The sequence below is a fragment of the Giraffa tippelskirchi genome, chromosome 5, assembly GCF_054371585.1.
Source record: "Giraffa tippelskirchi isolate mGirTip1 chromosome 5, T2T-mGirTip1v1.2.pri, whole genome shotgun sequence".
NCBI lineage: Eukaryota > Metazoa > Chordata > Mammalia > Artiodactyla > Giraffidae > Giraffa > Giraffa tippelskirchi.
The window spans coordinates 94,177,082-94,188,600 of NC_137279.1; the positions used below are offsets into that span (position 1 = coordinate 94,177,082).

Consider the following 11,519-nt stretch of genomic DNA (forward strand, 5'->3'; position numbering starts at 1 on the left):
AAAGAGCCACAGAACCTGGTGGACCTCACCTGGAGACAGGCAAACAATTGGTCTCCTCAGCCATGTCCAAGGTCACGAAGGATGCTGTGCACCCCTTGGAGGCAGAGGAGCCGAGCGCAGCGCGGGCTGTGGTCCGCAGCACGGGGGGCTTTATCCTGGGCTTGTCCCTGGCCACAGCCTACGGGCTCCTGGAGCTGCTGGTGGAAGGGCACAGCCCCTGGGGCTGCCTAGTGGGCACCCTCACTTTGGCCACTTTCCTTAGTCTGGGCATGGGATTCTCCCGCCATGTCCGGGTCACTGTCCTCTTGCTGCTGCCCCAGGCCTTCTCCAGTGAGTTTGGCGCCCAGTGCAGGGGGTGGGCCTGGTGGAGGGGCTGGGGCAGGAGGGATCTTGTGGGAGAGGGCGGTCGAAGGAAGCCCTGCTGGCTTCCGTACGGCACTTGTATATGGGGCCATGGGCAAGGCTGCCGGCTTGGTTCCCATGGTGCTCTCTCCCCAGAGCAGGGCCGGACACTGCTGTTGGTGGCTGCCTTTGGGCTGGTGTTACAAGGGCCTTGTGCTAACACTCTGCGCAACTTCACCCAGGCCAGCGAGGCTGTGGCCTGTGGGGCAGAACTGGCCCTGAACCAGACTGCCAAAGTGCTGGAAAGGGCCAAGCAGCCCCTCGTCAGTAAGGCTGCCCACCTCCACGGGCCCGCGAGCTCCCCTCAGCCTGCGTGTTCACAGTCCTCGGGCTCCATTCCTCTCTGTTGGTCCTGGGCCTTAACCTCAAAGCATCCAGCATGACCCCCTGACCCTCGCTCTCTGGCCTGCTCCACTGCCAGATGGACTATCTCCCTCCCAGACCCCAGCATCCGGGCAGCTCCCCCACTCCTCTCTCTACTCCAGGGCAATGGTTAGAACCAGCCTCTAGAGGAGGAGACCTGACCGGACCCCTGCCCCTGCCTCTCAGGTGCTCTGAACAAGATTAAAGCCATTGCCCAGAGAGCCAAGCAGGTGGCTGACCAGGTCCGAAAGTTCTTCCGGTCAATCATGGATGGCGTGAAACATGTAGGTCAGCACATTAGCATGTATGTTTTGGGGGACCAGGATTTACCCAGTCTCCTCGCCCTCACCCCCGTCCAGGGCTTCTGGGTCCCTGACAGAGTGCTGACTAGACCCCACTGGATAAAGCCCAGCCCAGCCCCTGACCATGGGCCTTTCCAGCTCTGGGTGCTGCCCTGGGTTCCCCTCAACCCCCCTGAGAAGATGCTGCAGGACTCCTGGGTACCAGCCCCGCAGCCATTCCCAGCCAGGGCCCTGCGGAACGTGTGGTATTGGCTCCTGCACATTGGTGATGTGTGCAACTCGGAGCTGGGCAACCCGTACTCGAAGTGTGCTCGTGTCTTTGATGACGCCAAGGACAGCTGCATGAAGGTCATACCACAAGCCTACCACCTGTGCTTCGTGCTCATGCCCTTCAAGCTGATGCTCTGTGGACTTGCCAGTGGTGAGAGAATATGGACTTACTGGTAGGAATGGGGGCCCGGCAAATGTAGGGATCAGTTGGGTGAGTGAGCCCAGGTAACCAATAGTGTAGTAGTAGTGTGTGTGTGCTTAGTTGTATCTGACTCTTTGCGACTCCATGGACTGTAGCCTGCCAGGCTCCTCTGTCCATGGGATTTCCCAGGCAAGAATACTGGAGTGGGTTGCCATTTCCTTCTCCAGGGGATCTTCCTGATCCTGGGATCAAATCCACGTCCCCTGCCTTGGCAGGCGAATTCTTTACCACTGGGCCACCTGGGAAGCCCCCTTCCAGGGGACTAATGGGGGACAATAAATATGGCACCAACAAGGATGCTGAGCGCCATGCAGGATTACGGGGCAGGTAGGGGGAAAACCAATGTGGAGGGTGGGGTAGTAAGGAGAAGCCAAAAGGTTTTGAGCTGATGTGGAGGCCAGCAGGAACAGTGAAAAGTCGGGGGGCCCTGTGAGAGCAAGATCTCTGGAGATTGGAGAGACAGGCTGCGTCTCTCTGCCCCTCCTGACACTCAGTCTTGGCTCTCAGTGGTCCAGGTGTTCTGCATCATCCCTGGGTATATCCAGACCTTCCTGCGAGAGACCATGAGCACCCGTGAGTGATCCCCGCCTAGCCCTACTCATGAGGTGCTCCTCGGAGGCCTCCCTCCTTCATCCCGGCATGTGCCAGCCCAGGAGTGCTCCCCTTCCACAGATGAGAATTCAGGAAAAGACCTCCAGCGTTTACCCAGGCCAATGTCCACACCTTACAGATTAGGAAATTGGGGCCCAGTGAAGAGAGGGTGATCCATCAAAGCCTGACTTGAAAGCAGGAGCAGGGGAGAAAAGCAGGGCCCCCTCCAGCCTAGGAAGGTTGTTGAGATGTTCCTTGTGAAGGCAGAAGCCTGGTGCTAAGCGTGCATCGGCCATGGCATAGACCGTGGAGGCTCTGTCCCCTCCTCAGTCCACTGTAGGTCCCAACACTGGGGGTTTCTAGCTGACTTGGGAGCCATGGGACCCCTGGGCTGGCCAGGCCCCTCCAGGGTGTAGCCCTGCCCCCTTGTAACTCTCCTTGCTCACATCTCCCTTGGACATGGGGCCTCAGCTGTGAGGAATTTGATTAACCGAGTGCGTCAAGAGTTTGAGTTCAACATGACAGCCACCCATTACTTCTCTGTGGATCTCAATGCCTCTCGGAGCCTGTCCCAGGTAGCTCTGGACCTCCACGAAGCCATCAGCATGAAGCTGTACCGTGTCCGAGAGGCCTTGGCTCTGATGGGCTACACCACACCTCTGCTGCTCCTGCTTCTTTACCTCCAGTGAGAGGCTGGAGGGCCCCTCCAATGTAGGGGTGGGAGCTAGGGCTGCTGGGGGCCAGCTTGTCCCCATGGCATTCTGGGAGGCTGGAGTTCGTGGTCAGGGGTGAGAGTGGGGAGCGTGGTGCCCTGGGATGTCTGGTTGGGGTTGCTGAGGGGCTTCACGTATGTCCCACCAGAGCCCTGTATTACCGATACGGTTACCTGAACTGGGACAATTTCAACAACATCTACATCACCAGCCGATTCCTGCGCATGGAGGCTGTCCGCTCCAGGGCAGGATTGCCCACGGTGCTGCCGCTCACTGCCCATGAGGCCAGACGCTACATCCAGCCAGGCGAGGGCCCTGAGGACCCGCAGATAGGGTCCCTGAGGGGGGCCAGGGCTCCCTCCAACCCCACTGCTCTGCCCAGAAGTGCTGGGCACAGGCCTGGCTCAGGGCAGGGCCAGAGATGGGGGACGACAGAGAAGAAGGAAATTTCAAGCTCGGGAGGTGGGGGAGACACAACCCTGTCGTTGGGAAGCGTCAGCCTAAAAGAGGGGGTCTTAGAACATTCAGACAAAGAGAAGAGGGGCAGGTGATGCTTCTGGGAGTACCCCGGATGTCAAGACAGAGGGAAGGATGGGTGGGCAGTGGATGTGGAGCAAGGGAAATGAAGCTGGGGAGGCTTTTGGAAGTGGTGAGCAAGAATGTGCATGTACGCTGATGTGGGGGTGATGCAGCTGGTGGGAGGTGGGGAGCAGTGCTGTCTCTGAAGTGGGGGGTCGGGGAACCACATAAGGGTATCAGGGATGCCTTAAAAGGGGGGATTCCTGGAGACTGAAAACAGGCCATCAGGTCAAGGTGGAGATACTAGGTGTGTATCTCGAGCCACGGAGGCCCTGCCCAGGAAGAGTGCTTCCTTCCCACTCTTGCACAGGGGTCCTCACAGCTTCCACGTTTTCCAGGTGAGCAGACAGGACCCAGCCTGATGAGGGGCAGGAGCTGCCTCCAGGAGGGAGGTCTCTCTAGGAGCTGGGGTCTGGTGGGTAGGAGAATTGCGGAGCGTCCTCCTGACCAGCCCTCCCCCACGCAGGCTCCATCTTCTTGTCCCGGTGGGAGCAGATTTTTTGCATCCTGGCGATCTTCCACCTTGTCCGGCACCTCCTCCTTGTGTTATTCCTGGTCTTCCTGGACTATGCCGTCTTCTGGGTCCTGGACCTGGCTCGGTACCACCTGCAGGGGGAGATTGTGGCCCGAAGTGAGTGCCCAAACTTCCCTAGCTTCCTCAGTCCTGGGGGATGGCCTGAATGTCCCCCTGGCACTGCTACTTACCAGCCCCTGACATTGCCCCTCCTCCAACCACATCCTCTGCCTGGTAACCCCTGTGCCCAGTTCAAGATTACACCATAACACAGTAGAGGAAAACACGAGCTCTAAAGCCAGACTGGCCTGGGGTCAAATCTCAGTAGTGTCCTTTACCAAATGGTGACCTTGAGCAATTTGCTCAACCTCCCAGACCTTCAGTTGCCTCATCTGAACCATGGGACAATAATGGTAGCAACCTCTCTGGGTGGCTCTACGTAGATGAGACCACATGTGTGAGTGTCTGGTGGAACTTGGATTGACAGCGTGCCACAAACCACAGAATAGAATTAATCTAATCCTTTATACCAGAGGCCCAACAGAAAAAGTTAAAAAAAAATCAAAACTCGAAACAATCAATAAAGCCCTTAGTTCAATACCTGCTACACAGTCAGTGCTTAACAAATGCTTTATTTTTGAAAAATTTTTAAAAATTTGATTGAAGTACAGTTGACTTACAATGTTTTAATTTCTGCTGTACGGCAAAGAGATTCAGTTATATATAAATATATATATATATATATATGTTCCTTTTCATATTCTTTTCTATTATGATTCATCACAGGATATTGACTATAGTTCCCTGTGCCACACTGTAGGACCTTGTTTATCCATCCTATATATAATAGCTTGCATCTGCTAATCCCATACTCCCAAACATTCCCTCCCCCAACAAATGCTTTAAAATAAATGCTTCTGGGTGGTCATGGAGTCTGGGCATGAACTCACAGGCTATAAAGGTCATTTCAGATCTGGTGGCCTGAGAAGGCAGACCAGGTAGATACCAGTGCCAGCCAGCTCTGGACCATGGAGCCAGGCCTAGTTTCCAGGAGCTGATGTTGGGGCCTGGAGCACCATGAGGGTGCCTGGGGCCTCCAGCGGGGGCCGGGGGCCATCTCTATGCTTTGTACCATCCACTTGCCACCCTCCAGAAGGTGTGGTCTTTTGTGCATGGTGGAGTGGGCAGCATCCAAGAACATCCCTCACACAGTGTCTTGGTGCCAGGCCCTGTGTTCCTGTCCATAACCGTGGAAGGCACTGGCTCCACGGGGAAGATTTACCGCGACCTAGTGTCAGCATTCGATGTCCTCCAGCAAGGCAACATCACCGTCCTGTCCCGACGCTGCCGTCTGCATCCCTCAGAGCCTGACTCCACTGGTTACATAGTCATCGGTATCCACACCTCCAAGGGTGCTGGGGGGACAGACACAATTCAGGGCATGAGGGGCACAGTCCACTGAGGGTGAGTGTGGCTGGCACCTGGTGCCCCCCAGCAGCAGCTTACTGGGTCTACTGTGCCCCCAGGCATCATGTACGGCCTTTGCTTCTTTGTCACTTTGTTCGGCAACTATGTCAGTCGGCTGCGGCGGCTCATCTGTGCCTCCTACTACCCATCTCGGGAGCAGGTGAGGGGACCGAGGCCAGTTCCTGCTCCTCCCAAGGGGGCTAAGCTCCTGGCTGTCTGTCTTGGTTTGGGGGAGTTCAGAAGCCTTCTGCAGCCCAGCTCTCTCCCTCTGGTTGAACCCCAAAGCAAATGACCTGGACCGCAGAAGGGAGAAATGGTGCCTCTTGAGATAAAGCTTGCTTCCAAAGGTTTGTTAAAACCCTGGGGAAGGGGACTTCCCTGGTGGTCCAGTGGCTCAGACTCCACGTTCCCAATTCAGGGGGCCCAGGTTTGACTCCTGGTCAGGGAATTAGACCCCACATGCCAAAACTAAGGATCTGGTGCAGCCAAATAAATAAATTTAAAACAAAACAAACAAACAAACAAAAAAATCCTGGGGGACAGGAGCCATGCTGGTGTTGAGGTGGGAATGAAAACCTGCCATTTGTTTACTTACTCATGACTCATTGAACACCTACTGTATGCCAGTCACCATGCTGGCGGCCTCAAGGATGCAGAGATGAACCAGACACAGTCTCGAGGCAGGTTGGACAGGGTTTTAACAAGACCGTTACAATGAAAAAAGTGTTTTTAGGAAATTCCCTGGCCATCCAGTGATTAAGACTCCGAGCTCCCATTGCAGGGGGTGAGAGGGTGAGGGTGCGATCACTGGTTGGAGAATTAAGACCCCACAAACCTTGAAGCACAGCCAAAAAAAAAGAGAAAGAAACAAGTGTTTTTATTAAGGGATAAATAAAGTGCTATGGAAACCCAGAGGAGGGGGATGGGTGAGTCCACCTAGGGAAGCCCTGAAGTCTTCCGCCAGGAAGGGGCATTGAGCCAAGACTACAAGGAGTCATAGGAAATGGACAGAAGGTAAAGGTAAGGGGTAGGGGTGAGTGCAGAGGGCATTCCAGGCAGACAGGATCAAGGGGACCCCATCCTTGACTTCCCCTCCACCAGGAGAGGATCTCCTACCTTTACAATTTACTTCTGAGCCGCCGAACCAAGCTGCTGGCTGCCCTGCACCGATCAGTGAGGAGACGGGCAGCTGACCACGGCCACATGAGCATCCTCCAGGTGCTGGCCGGACGGTAAGCCCACTGTCTTTCCTTATAGAAGTGGAGTGAGAGGGAGTAGAAAAAGAGCCAGAGGTCAGAATGGATCACTATCCTTCCTAGGTGTCCAGAGATTTGGTTGAAGAGGGTGCTTATTCATGAATGGATTGGGGATGAGACTTTGTAGGGCTGGGGAGTCAAAGGAGGAGAAGGACAGGAAGAAGGGGGGTTCTTGCTATGGTTGGAGGGATGGAGGTTAGACTGTAGGGAGACCTACCTTTGATTTGGAGGGTGATACTGGAGAGGATGAGGGTTGGTTAGGCTGGCTGGGCTGGCCTGCTTTTTAAAAAATTAATTAATTAAAAAATTGTAATATAGTTGATTTACAATGATGTGTTAATTTCTGCTGTATTATAGCAAAGTGATTCAGCCATCCACACATATATACTCTTTTTAAAAAAATATTCTTTTTTGTTATGGTTTATCATAGAATATAGAATACAGTTCCCTGTGTTATACAGTAGGACTTTGTTATTTACCATTTTATATATACTAGTTTGCCTCTGTTAACCCAAAACTCCCACTCTATCTCTCCCTTTCCCCCTCCCCCTTGGCAACCACAAGTCTGTTCTCCATGTCTGTGAGTCTGTTTCTCCATGTCTCTGAGTCTGTTTCATAAAAGTTTATCTGTGTCATATTTTAGATCCCACAAATAAGTGTTATCATATAGTATTTATCTTTCTGTTTCTGACTTCATTCTGTATGAGAATCTCCAGGTCCATCCATGTTGCTGCAAATGGCATTATTTCATTCTTTTCCTGGCTGAGTAGTATTCCACGGTATATATGTACCACATCTTCTTTATCTATTCATCTGTCCATGGACATTTAGGTTGTTTCCACATGTTGGCTATTGTGAATAGTGCTGCTGTGAACATTTTTGAATTATATTTTTGTCCAGATATATTGAGCTGACCTACTTAGTGTCTGGGACCCCTCTCCTCAGGTGTTCCTGCCTGGTTCCATTTATCAGCCACTTCAGCCAGCATCAGACCTACTGCCTGGGCTGCGGGCAGCCGCAGGATGAGGGGGACACAGAGAATTCGGTGGCCTGCAGTACCCCAGGCTGCAGAGGTGAGAGTTCTGGGGAGGATGCCTCTCTGCTGGGGCTCTCAGCATTTGTATGTGACAATCAGCTTTTATGGACTTCTGTAGCTCACCTTTTGTACCCCTCCCTTCGTTATGACGCATGTCCTCATTTACACAGAACCCTCAGGTAGCTCATCTTCTCTGTATGCCTTAATCCTCCAGTGCAAGTAGAATTCCTATGCAAGTGGTGTTGCAGCAGTTCCCCAGAGTGCATGGTTTGATGAATGGTCTCCCCCTTGGGTGGAGTTGGGGAGGCAAGGGCTGAAAGCTTGGGAGCACAGTGCCAGGGTGGGAGTGGGGGAACAAGTGCAGTTCCTTCCCTCCTGGCCTCCTCCAGGTCTCTTCTGTCTCACCTGCTTCCGTCTCCTGGACAACACCTGCTCTGTGTGTGCGTCTCCCCTGTCCTACCAGGAGGAGCTGGACCTAGAGCTGTGAGTCTCAGGCGACATGGGGTGGCTGGAGACTGTGGGGGAAGTGGGAACAGCCACCCCTCCTGCAGGACCTCTGTGGGCTACTGAGATGGGAGGCTTCTCCAGGGACTCCAGTGATGAGGAGGGCCCCCGCCTATGGCTGGCTGCCGCCCACCGAAAGGGTCCTGAGCAAGAGGCGCTACTGCGGCAGCAGCTCCAGGAAGCGCTGGGCAGGACCCTCTCATCGGATTCCATGGTGGAATCCAGGTGAGTGGAAAACTGCAGGAGTGGGGGCTGGGAGACCTAAGCATGTTCACTCACATTTATCAAGGGTTTCTTGGGTGCCTGGCCCTCTGCTAGAGCTGGAGAGATAAAAGGGGTGGGGGGGGAGGGAGCTTTGCCCCATGCCTGCTGTGTCAGCACCCCTGCCCTGGGGTGAGTGGGGTAGAGTGACATCAAGCAGATAAGTGACAATGTAGAGAGTGTCCCAAATGAGGAGTGAAGCAGGCTCTGGCAATCACAGAGGACAGAACACCCAGTTTGGGATGGAGGTATATTAATGAAGCCTTCACGAAAGAAGTCAAAAAAATAGGTGGGTTTGATTTTCACTCACAGAGAGCCAAGTATATCAAATGCTGTGAGATTATCAAGTAGGATGAAGCCTGGAAGCCAGAGGGTTTGTTAGGCTGAGGAGTGCAAGAGAACATTCCAGGGGGAGGCTTGTGTGAGTCTGGAGAATATGGGACACTTAGAGGTGGGGGGAGGGTCAGGGAGGGGTATATTTGTGGCTGGGTAGAGACAGCAGAGCATACCGGGAGATGAGGTTGGCCATCAAGGCGGGGAGAGGTGGGAGAGGGCTGTTTACCATCTGAAGATCCTCAGTCAGAAAGGGATATATTTGTATTTGTCTTTTGGGACAATAAGCTAAGAAGGCAGAGTGGAGGCAGGGTGGGAGCAGGGAGACCAGAGAGGAGACTGTCTTAGCTCAGGAAAAGTTGGTGATGGCCTCAGGATTGAGATGCTGAGAATGACAGGGAGCTTGTGTTTGGAACTGGGTGGTGTTAGGGCAAGAGGAGAAACAGGTTCTGCAGAAAGAATGGCCCAGTTCTAGACCTTTCAGGTATCTGTAGGGAATCCACTGGGAATGCCCAGGGGACAGTTAGAAAAGGGCAGGGCTCTGGGCCAGAGGTATCTTTTGGGGGGTTGTTGACTTGGAGACTGAGAGAGATGAGCTGGATCACCCTTGTGGAGGGCAGGGCAGCAGAGGAGGGGGCAGGGACAGGACCCTGAGGGGCTCCATCACAAACCAAGGAGAGGAGAGACTCATGAACAGAGAGCCAAGCAGATCCAATGCTGTGAGAGGATCAAGTAGGATGAAGCCTAAAGACTGGCCATTGAATTCGGTGATGGAGAGATCCTTGGAGTGGCTTGTGGGAATATTTCTCAAGGTGTGGGGAAGGCCAAAACCAGTCCTTGTGGGTTGAGGGGGGTGACTGGTAGAGGACTCAGAAACAGGGTACATGGCTCTGTGTCACTGTTACAAGAAGTTTGGGAATTCTTTTTTTTTTTTTTTAAATATAACTGCTGTAGTTTATAAAAGGAAGCTTGATGGTAAAGAGGAGAGAGTTAGCTTCATAGAACAAGAGAGTAGCTTGAAGGGAACCCAAAGGATTTTTCTTTATCCAATAAAAGGCTTTTTCTTTACCCAAGTATGGGGAGATTTGAGGATTTCGAGATGAAAAAAGTGTTGAAGAGTGAGAGATGCCGGAGAGATGGGATCTAGGGCCAGGTGAACAGGGTGGCCTCAAATAGGACCGGGCTCGCCCGAGGCAGGAGGGGAGAGGGCATGTTCCTCCCAGCAGAGCTGAGCCTGCTCCAGTCTGGTGGCCTTGCTTTTCTCAGGGTGAGGGGGTGGGGGTGGAGACTGGGGGTGGGGATAGGAGGCATGCACACCTGCTGAAACAGTAAAGAATGGGGTTGGGAGTGGAATAAAGGTTTCAAGGAGTGGGTGGTGGAGGTTGAAATGCCTGCCTTGGGGAGTGTGCAAAGGAGCCAACTGGGGAGGTTAAGAGATTTCCAGGGAATGTTAAAGGCTCAGATGAAGTTGAAAATCATCACGTGCAATGACAGACTCCAGCGTGCTTGGTTACATGGTTTTCTCAAGCAAATGTGGTAGCCATGAATGGGCTTCCAGGGTTGAAGGCTTTTTCTGGGCAGGTCAGGAGATGATGGGGTGAGAACTGGGGTGCTTTAGTCAGAGTATCTAAGATGACTGGGGAAGAAAAAGGGCTTGAGACCCCAGGGGGCAGTCCAAGGTCTATGTGTTGCTGGGGTGTTAAAGCAGAGGCCAGGAGGGATGCAGACAATGGGCCAGGCCCAGGAAGAATCCGGGAGATAAATCCAGAGAGTGGCCAAGATTGAGGGTGATGTCCAAGTAGGAGCAAAGAGGAAGGTCATTATGGCCAAGGAGGTTGAGAATTGGAAGGCCAGTGTGTTGGAAGAGTCTGCCCACCAGCGAGGAGGCAGCTGGGCCACAAGAGCGGCTCAAATCTGGTACCAGCACCCTGGGTGGGTATGGCAGCATGTCGGCAGGGCCTGGGGAGATAGGCACAGCCCGGGAGTGTAGCTTCCATGGCAGCCAGGGGCTTTGCAATACGCCACAGGCATGCCAAGTCTGAGAAAGACAAGCAACCTCCACTTGGGAGGACTGAAGAGAAAACTGTCCAGTGGTCACATTCCAGTGTGAATGGGGCACCGGAAGCTAGTAATGAATTCAGAGGTTGAAGGGGAAGGAAAATTTTATTTTGAGTGGTTCCAGAGGGCTCAATGAAGTTAAAAGCTGGGCAGCCAGGGAGGATCACTACAGCCTTGAGTGAGTATTATTTCCGAGGTCACTACTGGTTCTGCCCTTGCAAAGCACATGACCTTGGGCACACCATTGCCCACTCATCTCTCAGCCTAAAGTCAAAAGATATCTACAGCCACACGCTGGCTTGCCTTGGAGGGGCCTGTGAGAGCTGCAGTGGCTGGAAAATAACAGGAGCCAAATCTGAATAGACAGGGCAGGGGCAGGAGGCAGGAAGTCACCTGTGGAAACAGACTACTGGTGACTGGGCCACCCTCTTCCTCTTCTCACTAGTGACCTGGATGAGGAGAAGGGGCCTCAGGAGAGAAGGCACAGGTAGCCACCCCCACCTGAAGCCCAGTCTGTCAGCATCCCCCTCAGCCCCACTGACCACCTCAGAAATCCTCTGCCCTCAAAGCAGCCCCTCCCCTGCTTCAGTCCCCCTGTCTCTCATTTCCCTCTCCTCCTGATCCCTCCCACCTATCTCCAAAATAAAGAAACCAAAGGTGGACACAAG

General features: G+C 53.5%; 1 protein-coding gene across 3 annotated transcripts; it reads left to right on the forward strand.

Moving 5' to 3' along the window:
- The first annotated feature begins 8 nt into the window (after nucleotides 1-8).
- On the forward strand, nucleotides 9-11,518 carry DCST2 (DC-STAMP domain containing 2). Of its 3 annotated transcripts, none has more exons than XM_081494511.1 (15): nucleotides 9-330; nucleotides 499-669; nucleotides 952-1,053; nucleotides 1,291-1,488; nucleotides 2,047-2,112; nucleotides 2,602-2,815; nucleotides 2,992-3,149; nucleotides 3,889-4,053; nucleotides 5,163-5,330; nucleotides 5,463-5,563; nucleotides 6,505-6,635; nucleotides 7,605-7,732; nucleotides 8,085-8,178; nucleotides 8,284-8,424; nucleotides 11,297-11,518. In XM_081494511.1, exons 1-15 carry the CDS (start codon nucleotides 63-65, stop codon nucleotides 11,340-11,342), a joined length of 2,151 nt encoding a protein of 716 aa, XP_081350637.1. In that variant the 5' UTR covers nucleotides 9-62; the 3' UTR covers nucleotides 11,343-11,518. The 3 variants fall into 3 exon arrangements, 2 of the variants coding, with proteins under 2 accessions (XP_081350637.1, XP_081350638.1); XM_081494512.1 differs by having other exon boundaries at nucleotides 504-669; XR_014054976.1 differs by lacking the exons at nucleotides 7,605-7,732; nucleotides 8,085-8,178; nucleotides 8,284-8,424; nucleotides 11,297-11,518 and having other exon boundaries at nucleotides 5,463-5,750.
- Nucleotide 11,519: the final 1 nt, after the last annotated feature.